The sequence below is a fragment of the Xyrauchen texanus genome, chromosome 24 (genome assembly GCF_025860055.1).
Source record: "Xyrauchen texanus isolate HMW12.3.18 chromosome 24, RBS_HiC_50CHRs, whole genome shotgun sequence".
NCBI lineage: Eukaryota > Metazoa > Chordata > Actinopteri > Cypriniformes > Catostomidae > Xyrauchen > Xyrauchen texanus.
Genome location: NC_068299.1, coordinates 11,250,393 through 11,264,174, shown reverse-complemented (window position 1 = coordinate 11,264,174; position 13,782 = coordinate 11,250,393). Strand labels below are relative to the sequence as shown.

Genomic DNA, 13,782 nt, shown 5'->3' with positions numbered 1-13,782 from the left:
AACTCTGTGCTTTACACAAATAGAGCTTCTCACACAAAGTGCACAGAAGACTCTACTCACACTTGATTTCAAGAGTTTGACATTGGCATGTTGCTAAGCTAATGGCACTATACTCTTTCAAAAAATAAATAGCACACAAATATGGAGTAAAAATTGTAAATTTGTCAAATATTAATTTGATCTCATTTAACGTAACATGAGATCACATTAAACTCTAGTGATGACGAATGAGCGCAGCACTGCAATTCGCACCTGACTGAAAAGAGGAAGAATTACACAGCTCACAGTCCAGATGCACTTCCAAACAGCTTCAGGTGATGTAGATTGCAAAGTAAGAGGGAATTATAATGCAAAAATGCTAAATAAGTAAATACAGAAGCACTCTCATTGTGGAATAAATGGAGCTGCTGAAGGGAGTGGGTTGCTTTTACTGGGAAAATCCAAAGGCAAGCTCCCGAGAGCCTTGCCTTAGACAGTAATATCTTCTCTTCCGCTATTCAACAGCGACAACAAACTGCAACACAAGGTAACATTATCTTAGAGATAGAATCCAGCAAACGCCCTGCTCCCAGCACAACACCGACTCATACACAAACTCAGAGTAAGCCAAAACAAAAATCTACTGAATCCCTCTGGCTAAGCGGGAACGTGATCTTGGTCAAGCAAAAACTAGAGTGAACATCGGCAGGGCATTTAGATTCCTAGAGGGACCTTCATTCCCTGAATTGGCATCCTTCATATTGGACAAGTAAGCTTACATTAACTACAAAGCATGTGAAATAAGGATTGATGTGTGTAATTTTAGCTAACTTGATATTGCCTGCACTGTAACTGTCATAATCAATGTTAATCTGTAATTATTCAGCAATTAAACTACAATAACACATAAAATGAATGCAAGACAATGTTCAAGGTAATGCAAAAAGACCCATACATTAGTGTAACATAGCTTGATTATACAGAAAATATATACATTCTATTATTATAAAACAATAGCGCATCGATATATATATATAATGACAGTTGTGATGGAATCACATCAATACTGAATTGTGTCAACATATTTATAATGTACAGTCTATTTTATAAACAGCTATTGTCATTGTAACAAAGTTCAATGGAAAGAAAGAGGCGAGAACCGGCTTGACAATATAAATAATATTTAATGGTTAACTTAAACAAAAAGACAAATCAACCACAAACAGTGCAGCTGCCTGTAGTTTTTTTCTCTCTCTCTCTCTCTCTCTCTCTCTCTCTCTCTCTCTCTCTCTCTCTCTCTCTCTCTCTCTCTCTCTCTCTCTCTCTCTCTCTCTCTCCTTAATCCCTCTCGGTCTTGATCAGCCTGATTAGGGGCCGGGTGTACAGATTCACTGCCCGGCCCAAGCTCTGCCATAGTCATCATCCACCAAATTTAGCTAACAGCTATTGATAATGCTGACTAGCTAGCAAACTCAGACATAGGCTATCGTATAAATACAGTCAATGTATCATGCAAAGAAAAGTTATTACTTCAAACTACAGTCTCGCATAGTCAGACCTATATCCACACTTTGTTTTAGCCCTGTTCCAGCACTGAAGAGTCAAATGGGGCTTTTCCACTGCACGGTGCACTTGACTCAACTCCACTCTGCTCGTTTTTTGGGGGTTTTCCACTGTGGATAGTACCTCGTACCTGATACTTTTTTTAGTACCACCTCGGTCGAGGTTCCAAGCGAGCCGATACTAAATGTGACGGCAAATTCCTGCAGATCACTGAATTTCCGACACGCGACATCAACAACAGTGATAACATATAATTTGTTCACGCGAATTTTGAATTGTGAAAAAAGAAATGGTTGTGCTCAAAACCACGCTGTGGACAATAAACAAGGTGCAGACGGTCCACTCGTTACCGATGAGCGAAACTAAAAATTATCTCAGTAAGTGTCTCAGCTGTTGGCTGCAGACGGCAACCACCGGACCTACCAACAGTGTAGGGAAAAGACAAAAAAACTTAAGTGACTACAGAACCAACAAGGAAAAGTGGAAGTGGTTCGACCAAATAGACTATCTAAACTGGCGAGCAATGGGAGGGAGAGTGCCCTGGACTCGATGGAGGATGGTACATTTTGTTACGTTAACTTGAAAGCTTCACTTTATTTAGGTGACCAGCTACTGGAAGCTTGCTTCTAAAACAACCAGGCCAATTTAACTGTTACAATTGTGTAAAATCACCAGCAACAACTGCTTAATGCAGCACAATGAGCTAGTAGCTAACAGTTAGCGGTTGTGTTATTGTTTTGGTCAGTTTGTCTCATGTTTAAGATGATGTCACAGCAGTAGAGGCGGCGCAAATATGATGATCAGCGAATAATCCCACCCACGTTGAGGAGGCACTAAACTGCAGTGGAAATGCAAGCTTAGAAAAGAGAGTAGAGGTGATGCGAGTCTAACTGTAACGTGCAGTGGAAAAGTGCCAAAATATAATATACTCACTCATAGTATGTAGTAAAACAATCATAACTGTGTAATTTTAATTATGCTACCTCATCTGTCAGCATGATACTGGTGAATCAAGTTGTCTCTTTCTAAGTTACGTCATTGTTTTGTACGCTCGCTCAATCACGTCCCTATGGACTGCGTACACAAGAGTGGAGCATGAGCAACAGGTAACTGACTGCAGTTCTCTTAACGGCAGGGTAGTCACATGGGGTAACTCCTCGTGGTCACTATAATGCGTGGTTCACGCTCTCGGTGGGGCACGTGGTGAGTTGTGCGTGGATGCCGTGGAGAATAGCGTGGGCCTCCACAAGCGATACGTCTCTACGGTAACGCACTCAACAAGCCATGTGATAAGATGCACAGATTGACAGGTCTCAGATGTGGCGGCAACTGAGATTTGTCCTCCGCTTCCCGGACTGAAGTCAAATTGTGGAGAGAAAAAAAAGAAGGAAACATAATCATGCTGCCTACCTTTTGTAACAGCCTTTGCATAGGGAGTGCACCTATGATGCCTTAAAATGCTGTCTATGTAGGCAGCACACTAGGTTTTGGAACCAAGCCAATGTGTGCCGTACCTTCAAGACAGAGCGGGGAGGTCAGGGTGAAATCTTTCCTTGGTTTGGGTTGGATCTTCAGGTGTCTGGCCTCTTGATACTGCCTCACCTTCTGCTCCACTGCATCTCTTATTAGCGAGCCCACTTCCTGCACATCCAAAATCATGCACACACAAATACATTCATGAGACTAAAACTTCCCAAGCAAGGGTAAATAATCACAGGTGACATTTGACATTTTTTAAGGCGCTTAAAAGGAAGTGTTTCACTATCTGTAGAGTGAAACGATGCACAGTTTGTGTGAACCTTGAAGGAAAAATAATTAAAAGCATGGGGGGGGAGAATAGACCTAGATTCAGTATCTATTGACGTGCACATACACAAACAAACAGAAACACGCCCTCATTCCCATACCTTCCTGTGCTCCGGAAAGAACCAGCTGGCATTGTCTTGGCTGCCTAAGGGCAATATGTGAAGATCCACCAGCACAGCAAAATTCCCACACTTTGAGAGAGAGAAAGAGAGACAGAGAGTGTGTGAGAGAGATTGTAGGGCTTAAACGACAAAACAAAGACATCATGACTGAGCTAACTGAATGACACATTCAAATCCATAGCTGAAGGCAAGTCACACCATCCCCTTCCTCTTATTTTTGTGCATCTGCTGTCCCTGCCCCTCTCTCCATGACTTTTACAAGCTTTGTAAACGTACCTCATTAGTATTATGTCAGTAACCATATACAGTTGATCTCAGAGACGGTGATGTTAAAACCAAAGCTTGTGGCTAAACTCATAATTTAGCCACGCTGAGGACTGACAGAGTGGCTTAGGGAAACATCTTGCCAAAGAATGCCCTTGCTAACCTATTCGTTTATGGAAATGTGATGAAAAAATGAACACGGTTCATGTTTATATCCCCAAGGGCCAGATTTCAGAGGGCTGCAAAACTTCATCTAAAGATCAGAATTCTTGGAGCGCGACGTCAGTACGTCAGGGACAATAAGTCACGGCGGAGTGTGAGAGCCAGAAACGTCGTGGCCGTTTAAGTGGCTGTTACATCTCAGCTCCACACTGGCCTGATTATGTTTTACACATGAGTGCAAGAGCGAGCCTGTTGCTGTGCTGCGGTCCGCCTTAGCCTCTTACACAGGCCTTTCCTGGACCACCCGCAAGAGAGGAGCCAGCACTACCCTGAAGCATTTCAACACCTGATTTCAAAGATACATGTTGCCACATTGATGCTGTAGGGACATGGCTTGACTGACAGTGGGGGTACGTGATGATGTCTTTAAACGAGCACAGCACAAGGAGGTGTTTGAGATCTAAGACTCGATGCATAAAGAAATTCCCCATTTCAAAATACACATGGATGGCAAATCAAAACATAGTGCAGAACACATTCTAGAGCACTTCGAGAGTGCCTGATAAAGCTCTGATACAATTGAAGTAATAGTGTGTGTTTTAGTGAGCTCTGGAGAGGAGGTAAAAGTGGCTTGGACCAGGTGGTATGAGGGAGGGTAATGCTCTTGATTTGGGTCTGTGATACTCCAAGGCCAGCAGGGGAGAGATGACGTGAGAAAGTGAATTAGAAGGGTGTGTAGGGTAAAGCCCATTGTTCAGCCCCACATCTTGTCTGTGTCTTTCTCTCCCGTCCCATAAGTGATAATTTATGTCTCCCCATACCAGGAGTCTACAGCGACTGAGTAAATAAAACATCTCCAGCATTCTCATTTGGCCTGTAACCTCTGAATTACTCTCCAGTCAAACAGGATTACGGCACATTATTAGCACAAAGACAGGCAGCTATGGCCAAAATGCATAGCCAAATCGCTTTGTTTTAGACATGAAAGCATATTTTCCTCTAATTGCTGCTTTGTGTACATGAGGGTTAGTTTAGCATTGAACTAAGAATCTTAGCATCCCCCCAACTTGAAGGATAGGCTGCCCCCTTGTGTCAAACCATGGACTTGTGGACATTTCAGAGATAAGTGTCTATATTTAGGTGGTGGCATGTGAATTGCAAAGCAATGAAAGTTAACTGTTCTTGAGGATAACATTCTTCCAAACTTCTCCTTTTGTGCTACAGGGTAGAAACAAAATCATAGGGGTTTGGAACGACATGAGGCGAGCACAATGCCAGAATTTTAATTTTTGGGAGAATTATTCCTTTAATCCTTCACAGACAAGCAAAGATAAAAGCTACAAAAGGAAACAGAGGCATCCTTATGTATGAGTGGGAAACTATGTGTGTATGTGGAGGACAGCAGATCCTTTAGAAAACACTGGGCGGCTTTCTCCTCACTTCTTTGTGCTGTGGCCATTCTGTGACTGACCAGTGGATTCGGCTGACTGCCTTCCACAATTACCGTGGCGTGGGAACACATAGGAGGGGATGGATGGGAACTGTCAATCAGGAATGAAAAGGAGCTCAGCCATGACAATCGCATGATGTGTCTTCTTACACTAGCAGGAGCGGTCTCTGAAACTGCTGCGTTATTGCATACTGTTCTGTTTTTCTCCACTTTCTGTTCAAAATCCAAAATATGCCATTACAGATGACTGCAGGAATGTTCCCAGTGTTAAAGAAGCATGTTCGCGCTGCTTTTTTCACCAGGCCCAGTGTGAAAAACTGGACTATGGGACAGCTTGAAGAAACAGTAAAATGGATTTGCCTAATATGGGAGTTTGTCTGTAAATGTAAAGTTAGGGATAATTCACTCACCCTCATATTGTTCCAAAGCCTTACAACTTACATTCTTCTGTGGAACATATAGGGGATGTTACGCAGAATTGAAGAATGGAAAAATGTGAATGGTGACCAAGGCTATCATTGTGCCTAGCATCTCATTTTATGTTCATATGAAGTCATACTGATTTGGAACAACATGAGAATTAGGGAATGATGACAGTCATGCTCACCCAAGACACAAGAGATCTTCGCAGTGTCTGCACATTCAACAATGTGGCCTGCTAGGTCAATAAAACATGTCAACTGCATTGCCAAGCAAAAGTTAAAGCTTCATGTTTATTGTGTTTAAAGTTTCAATAGTTAATTTGCAAAACTTCACAACAGCCAATACTAGAGCCTTCTAAAGTCTATTATTAGGCCAGTTGACAAGACTTGAGCCTGTGAAAAAACCATTGGCTATATTTGCAGAAAATGGTATACAAAACACGTTTTGCAACTGTAACCTTTTCAAACAGTTTTGTAACTGTTCTGGATGTCTAACAGAAATTCCTTGCAGAACAAAATATCTGTTGCTAAATAAAAGCTGAACCCAGGCCAGAGGTGATCTTTGACCGTAGCTGCTACACAACAAACAAAGGTTTAACAATCTTTTAGCAGATACAAGTTACACAAGTCCTCAGAAATGTAAGCTAGGTTTGTTTGCGGTTTCTTTTGTTTGCCGAGTAAACTTTTTAAATCAACGCGTTTGTTTATCCTCTTTGTGTGTTAACTACCTGCAAATGGTTTTCTACAAATCCTACATTTTGTTGTGTTTGAAAATCTTTGACAGTTCTGTGTCACTTTCTACAGGAAGAGTAATATGGTGTCCAGGAAATCCTTTTATGATTGTATCATAAATGTTTTTCTAAGGACAGTATTAATTATTGTATGTAGGGCTTAAGCAAATGAAAAAAAGAGCTTGAAATGCTATGAACAACAAATCCTTTTTTTCTTTTTTCTAAATCCTTTTGTGTTGATCCTTGTTAGAGGCTTCCTGTGTGTCAACAACCTCCTGATTAAACTCGCTCTTACCTTTGTCTCTTTATCTGATCAGCATGACCTGCCAAAAACATATTACAAAGGCACTGGAAACCACTAAAAAGCTAAATTGTGCTTAGACCAAAGTCCACAGCTTGGGCCTGTCGTAATGCTAAGTGGTTCTATATTCTGCCCTCAATCACTGCGTAAATATATGAAGCAATCACAACATGGTCTGCTTTTGGCTTTTCCTTTTGGCTCTGCTCTGCATGAGTTCCCAAGACGCTCCCTTGCTGCCCTCTCTTATCTCGGTTTCTTCCTCCCAAACTGCACTTTCTCTAGCCCTCTCTTTGATCAGTGTCAGACAGTTGGTCCACGAGTGGTTGTGTAGCAGTTGCCCCTTCACCACAACGCCTCCCTGCACTTTTACCACTGCTATCGCTGCTGTGAGAACTAGACCCCTTTCTCTGCATATAGCTCCGGGGCTAATATTAACCAGCCACAGATGTTTGTGCTGAGAAAGAGAGAGGGCAACAGAAATAGTCTCACTCAATAACACCCCCTGTCTAGCTCCTTCTTTGTCTCTATCTAAGAGAGTTGCAGGTTGACAAATAGTCTCCTGTGCTGAAGGGGAACTCTATGGGTGTTGCCTGTTAAAAGCTTAAACCCTTGGTCTCGATTTGGTGATTTTGTATGGAGTGAGTCACCTGGCATTCCCTGAAGAGTGCTAATATTGGCACTGTGTATCTTATAGGGAAAGAGAGCCATGATACACAAACAAGTTGAACTAGATTTTTACATTTTAGGAAGAAAGTTAGTGCTGCTTGCCCATGCAAAACTCACTGCCGTGATGCTAGGGTGCTCTGGGTGGTTGCCAGGGAATTGCGATATGGTTGCTAAGATGTTCTGAGTGGTTGGTAGTGTTTTGGTATGCTATTGCTTGTGCATCGCTAGACTGTTCTGGGTGGTTACTAGGTGGTTACTTACTGGCCCAAGTCAAAAGAGCTCACCTCAACGTCTCTAAGGTATTCTGGTTCCAAAGATATGGCTCGGGCCCCTCCTTCAGTGTAAGTTTATGAGATTGTTTCATGCATTTTATCATACATTTTATCATACACCATGCAAGTACAGCCACACAATTTGTAGTATTATTCATGTTAGTAAAAAAAATTTGATCTGGTTAGGGGTTTAACTTTAGCAAGCATCACACATAAATCATTGTGATCATGACTAAACTGGCCTTCATTTATAGGACCTCAGTGTGCTGGGGTGCTGCGTAAGTAAAGCACTGGATTTTAGCACACCTGAATGGAGCTAATGAATTAGAGGACACAACCTAGAAGCAAAATTCCAACAGCAAGAACAGGCAGACCTGGTAATGCTCTATAAACAATCAAATAATATGAGGAAGATCCAAAGAATTCTAGTGAAAAGAATGTATCGGTAGACTGGGACAAAAAGAAAAACTTGACCCAAAACCATTCCTCACGAGTCCTGACATAACGCGGCACAATCTTCTTCCTCTTCTAACATGCACTGCTATTTACCAGCAAAACACAACATGACCTAAATTGTATTTCTAAGTCTAAACATCTGCAGTTATATAAATAAAGTCAATTTAATTTTCTAAAAGCACAGCGCTTTGCAATGAAACAGACCCCAGATATTATTCAGTAGTCCTCTGATGTCTGTTACAAGCTGCATCCATCTCAATTTTTTCTCTCGGTTTCAGAAATGACAACATTTTTCCTTGATCCAATGACAGTAACAGGATTCTTGGAGGTCCAAGTGTGTGGTCCATATCTACCAGGGAAGTCGACCGAGCACATAAACCAGAGCCAAAACATCTGTCATACTACCCAGCACTTAACGTTCATAGGGAAAAACAAAGAGTCTCGCTCTCCCACCATATACTACACCAGATGGGTATAACAGCGGAGCGGTGCAGCAGGTCTTGTACAAGTGTCTTCTGAGGCATTAAGGAGAAGCACTGTAGAGTCAGGGCCTCGATTAGAAGCATGAGTCATACATAGAAGTATTTCATTTATTACCAGAGTTCCACTCCAGAAAGGATAGATTATATTTGCATCTGGGAACAAAGCAAGACCTGATCTGGAACAACATTGGCCAGACAAAACAGCTTCATCGGCCAAGAGATTGGTCAAATATTTTAACCCTCTGATGCATGGTGCCCACACCAGTGGACAGACCAAACTAATGTTTTTAAAATTCAAGGTGTGATGTTGCATCCAGGGCTGGACTGGGAAGAGAAATCGGCCCAGGATTTTACATAGCAACTGGCCCAAAAGTTGAGCGGGGAGGTGTTCGCTATCCGTTTCTGCATATCGCGGGAACGTTTTGTGGTCCGTTCTGCATAACGGTGCGGCTCATTTTAGCTTATTGAGGACCATTCGGCCAGTTACGCGGCTGACCCACTGGGCCGCTCGATTCTCTCGACGCCCCAAATTGTGTTGGCCCACCGGGAAAATGCCCGGTATGCCAGTATGCCAAGTCCAGCCCTGGTTTCATCCAAACCACAAAGGGTAATTCAATTAGATTCTTACACATAATTCTATATTTCTACAATTCTATAAGGTGTTCCTACACCTTTTGACCAATTCATTTCCAACTTTTTCCCATGACCTATCCTACAGCTTGTGATTACTTGATAATTATTTATTTATTATATTGATTCACCGATTCACTAATAAATCAGACAGATTTGTGTGATTTCATAAGAAAAGAACAATTCATACTCACTAATCGTTAGGGCTGCCCCCTGATATTCGACTAACCATTAGTCGATGAGAAGATTCTTGGTCAACCAAGTTTGATTGGTTGGTTGGTCGAAAAAAAAGAAAAACTCGAAAACACGAACACCGGTATTACTGCTGGTTGGACACTAGGTGGTACTATGGGATAATTTTCATTAAGCGGGGTTAGGATAAGGCCTACAAAATAAAGCAACACACCTTGATTTCAAACTTTGAACATTATTTTTTAGTTATTTAAACTAAAAGTTCAAATGAAACTGGAAAAAAATGTCCATTTAAAATGTGTGTTGAAAGATGGCTTTACAACAGTTGACAACATCTCTTTGGCAAAGAACCTCATCTGTACATTCTCTACCGGTCGGGTATTTTGTTATCTGGGAAAATACATCATGTGTGTGAATAGTTTTGTTCCCTCATTCATGATATATATATTGCAATATCAAATTTCATCGGAAACCTCGAGGCTGAGGGATCAGTGAATATTCTTGCTTTATTGATTTTGCATTGAAAATTACATTCATTTATTTAAAAAATTAGAAACTTAAATCAAATACATTTCTAAATCAAAATTGCACTCCAAACAAAATGAAAAAGCAAATCAAATAATGAAGTGATAAAAAAATAACATATATATATATATATATATATACACACACCTTTCCATTTACGGTCAGGCAAGTATCCATCTCAACAAGCAGGCGGAAAATTACTTGCACAAATGAAGACAAAAACAATTATGAATGTAAAAATAATAATTATAATGATGATAATAATCACTGAAATATAAATCATGGTTCGAGGTGAACGTGTTATTGTTTTATTTTATATATTTTGTACTATTTAATAGGCTGCAGTGTTGTGGTCACAATCAACTGCTTTGAGGAAGTGAACTGAACTCAAAACACCTCCTGAGCTGAGATGTCGGAGGTCATTTGCAGCACTCATAGATGATACTGTTCTTGCAAAAAACTAATCGGAAGGCAATAGGAACCAAACAAAGAGTGAGATCCTTAGCGTGTTCCACGAGACTGCACGTCTCTGTATCAGCACGTCATATATGCGCACTGACGGCTTTTCTGCCATATGTTCTTAATAATATAATAAAGTGTGTTTTTTCAAGTGCGTGTCTGTGTGTCTACTGGCAAATTATTGTCATATTAATTTGATAATAATAATAGTCTAATAATAATAATAATTTTATAGATTAATGGAAAAACGAGCCAAATATCGTTTTGACATGATCAAATTAAGGCATCAGCTATTGGCAACACTATGACCATCGTCGATCCCAGAGATCATCATCTGTCGGCACAACCCTAATGTGCAGTTCTCTCTATAAATTAACAAAATGTTCAGACAATCTCTTGCTGGTTTTTCCGACACATTCAGATTCATTACTGCTTTTGCTGATGTCGCTGCGGCTCGCTTTGTGTGCGCTTTGTTCTCTGTAATGTAGAACAGTGTTAGCAATGTTACTTTTAACATTCTTTCTCTGACCTGGAACTCAAACCATTTTCTGATGCCCCCCAACATATAAGTAATTAAATTAAGATAATAAACGTGCGACGACTAGTCCACTAATGGCTTAAATTAACGACTAGTGGACTATGAAAATCTTCGGTCGGGGGAGCCCAACTAATCATACAACACTAGTTCTTGCCAGTAGATTTTACGATACAAGAGCAATAACTAGTCAATTAAATATTTCACTATAAAACTATATAGTTATTTAAACTATAAATACAGTATATATATATATATATATATATATATATATATATATATATATATATATATATATATATATACACACACAACTTTTCCAGGCCTGCTAAACTGAATTTGAAAAATTCTCTATTTGCAGGTTTTCCATGACCATGGAAACCCCCTTTATGAATGTACTCTTAAATGTCATTGTTTTTTATTTATTTATGACAAGATAAATTTAACAATGTAACAACAGCGGTCATGCGGCAAATAAATAAAGTTGTGTAATTAATCTGTTGTGTCTCAGCTGTGATGAGCCATAATGCTGAAGTTGATCGTTTAAAGCTATTTTTTAGCTGTAGTTGTGTAGTAGTAGTAGTAGTAGTAATACGAGCGATCACCAAGTGCTGTTCTATGTAAACAATGACTGACGGATTCACTTCACATCACCAACTGCTGATATACACACAAAAATGATCTTTTGCCACCACCTGCTGGCTAACATATGTAATGTCAATTTGTTTTATAAAAAATACATTTAAGAGACACATACGGTAACTCTTAACAGATCTGCACTGCTCTTACACTTTAATTTAGACTGGCAGGAACACAAGGGGAGTGATACACACACAGTGAATCGTCGGAGTGCTGATGTGTCAGACCATCAGTGCTCATGGAACGTCGCTCGTCCAAACAGATTCGAGTACTGGAACTAACTGTTGTATGTACGTGTGTGTATGTATATATATATATATATATATATATATATATATACACTGATTTATTTTCAGTGTTTTCATTCTTTTGATCAATTTGCCAATGGTTTAAATTTGGTAAAAAATTAATACATCAGTGCATCAGCATCCCTAAAATTATTTACCATACGGTTCTATTGTAATGGACAGACGTGTAACTTTCTACAAATACATCATTCTGGAGAGGGAAAAAGGTTTGTAACTATTATATTCTTGTTTTGGAGCTAGAAACAAAACATTAAAAAAAAATGTTTTTCCTTTGTGATTTAATAATTCATGCATAAGAGGGTTAGGTATGTAGGGAGGGATTATGCACTCAGAACAACTAAAAAACATTAACATGCATGGAAGCCTTCATTCCAAAGGATGTCAGAACAGCTTTGTTGATACGGTTTGTTTAACTGCAAAGTAAAGCTGAGAACTGGGCCAGCTGATGGTATTGTTTTCTTCCCTGGTTTAAATGTCTCCTTGTGGTCACAGTGTTGGGCATGACAGTTCCTTTCTCAGGGAGAGCAACATTTAATAGTATCATTATGTGCAGACTGGGAGGGTGCAGTTTGTGAGTGGTGCTCTCCCACAACAAAAATAAAAAAATAAAAAAAGCAATGATTGAGATATAGCCAAAGTCTGGCACAAAACACAATATGTGTGATCCACTGCTGCATCCAGAAACTAGAGTTAAAGCCTTCACTATATGAAACATCAACAAGCAAAGAGACCTGGGCCATTTTTAGTGCTTAATAGAAACATCTGATAAGTATTAGCACTGACATTCATTCATCTGGCCGGTGGATGAATAGACAGGGCCAGTCCAGCAAGTATGAAATTGGGTAAAGACTTTCAGTAGGATAGAGGGACACATGATTATCAAAACTGCAAGCTAGTACTTCACCTGGAAAGTCTGAGATGGTATGGAACAAAAAATAAAACCTGATGTTGCAATGAAAACTTAAAGCACACATTTGTGTGTGCTACTGTGCTTTGTTACAAAATGCAGGGTGAACACATAATTAATAGAGCAAAGAACATACAAAAATTAGGAGCTATCTTATGTAAACAAAATGATGATTACGGTTCAGCACACATTGCTAAGGCGACTGCCCCCTCTAGAGTTTAAAAAATGAACTATATTTATGTATTTTAAACAGCCGCGAACACCTTTCTAAAAGTTTCATGTGTTCTTTTGGGAATAATATAATACAAAGAGGTATACTAGGCAAATGTCATGGCAGCAAGCAACATGATACATTTTTTCAGGAAGAACTGAACAGTTGCTCTATAAAATGCGTTTACATACCTTGACTACAAATTTAGAGGACTGCATGCTTCTGATCAAATACCTAAACAAACAAAAGTCACAGAAAACATAACTGAACAAGCACAGACAAACAGAAAAGCTGGTTAAAATCTCCTCGTTAAGATAAACCCAAATAATTATATTGAAATACTCTCGTGTTTGTTAAAGCTGCAGTTTGCTGAAACAGTAGAACGTCAAAATCAAAATATCACGAAAAAGGAAAGTGAAATAGTGCACCCACCCTCTTCCTGAGCGACTTTCCAGGGCTGGTTGTAATTTAACTTGCTATAAGTACTTTACATTTTAGTTAAAAACGACTTGTTAATAAAACAACAATAGTGAAAGAAGCTTAAAATTTTCTCCCGCCGAAGGTTTGAAACTTGCACTGTCAAGTTAGGACCCCAGGTCCCGCAGTTGCCATAGAGACGCAGCCATGAGTAGGAGGCTAACTATTTTGCCGGACAGTAATGATGGTTATTCATAGCTTGATGTAAATTACGAAATTACTA

The 13,782-nt window shown here is 39.8% G+C and overlaps 1 protein-coding gene across 1 annotated transcript in view; it reads right to left on the bottom strand.

Annotated features, from left to right (window-relative positions):
- Positions 1-13,652, bottom strand: part of slx4ip (SLX4 interacting protein) — a 56,001-nt gene extending 42,349 nt beyond the window's left edge. Inside the window, exons 1-4 of the mRNA XM_052089384.1 lie at positions 13,515-13,652; positions 13,274-13,316; positions 3,450-3,539; positions 3,057-3,183 (exon numbers count right to left, since the gene is read on the bottom strand). Coding sequence (XP_051945344.1) covers positions 3,057-3,183; positions 3,450-3,539; positions 13,274-13,300 — 244 coding nt within the window. The 5' untranslated portion in view covers positions 13,301-13,316; positions 13,515-13,652. The remainder of the gene's footprint in view (positions 1-3,056; positions 3,184-3,449; positions 3,540-13,273; positions 13,317-13,514) is intronic.
- Between the last annotated feature and the right edge of the window lie 130 nt (positions 13,653-13,782).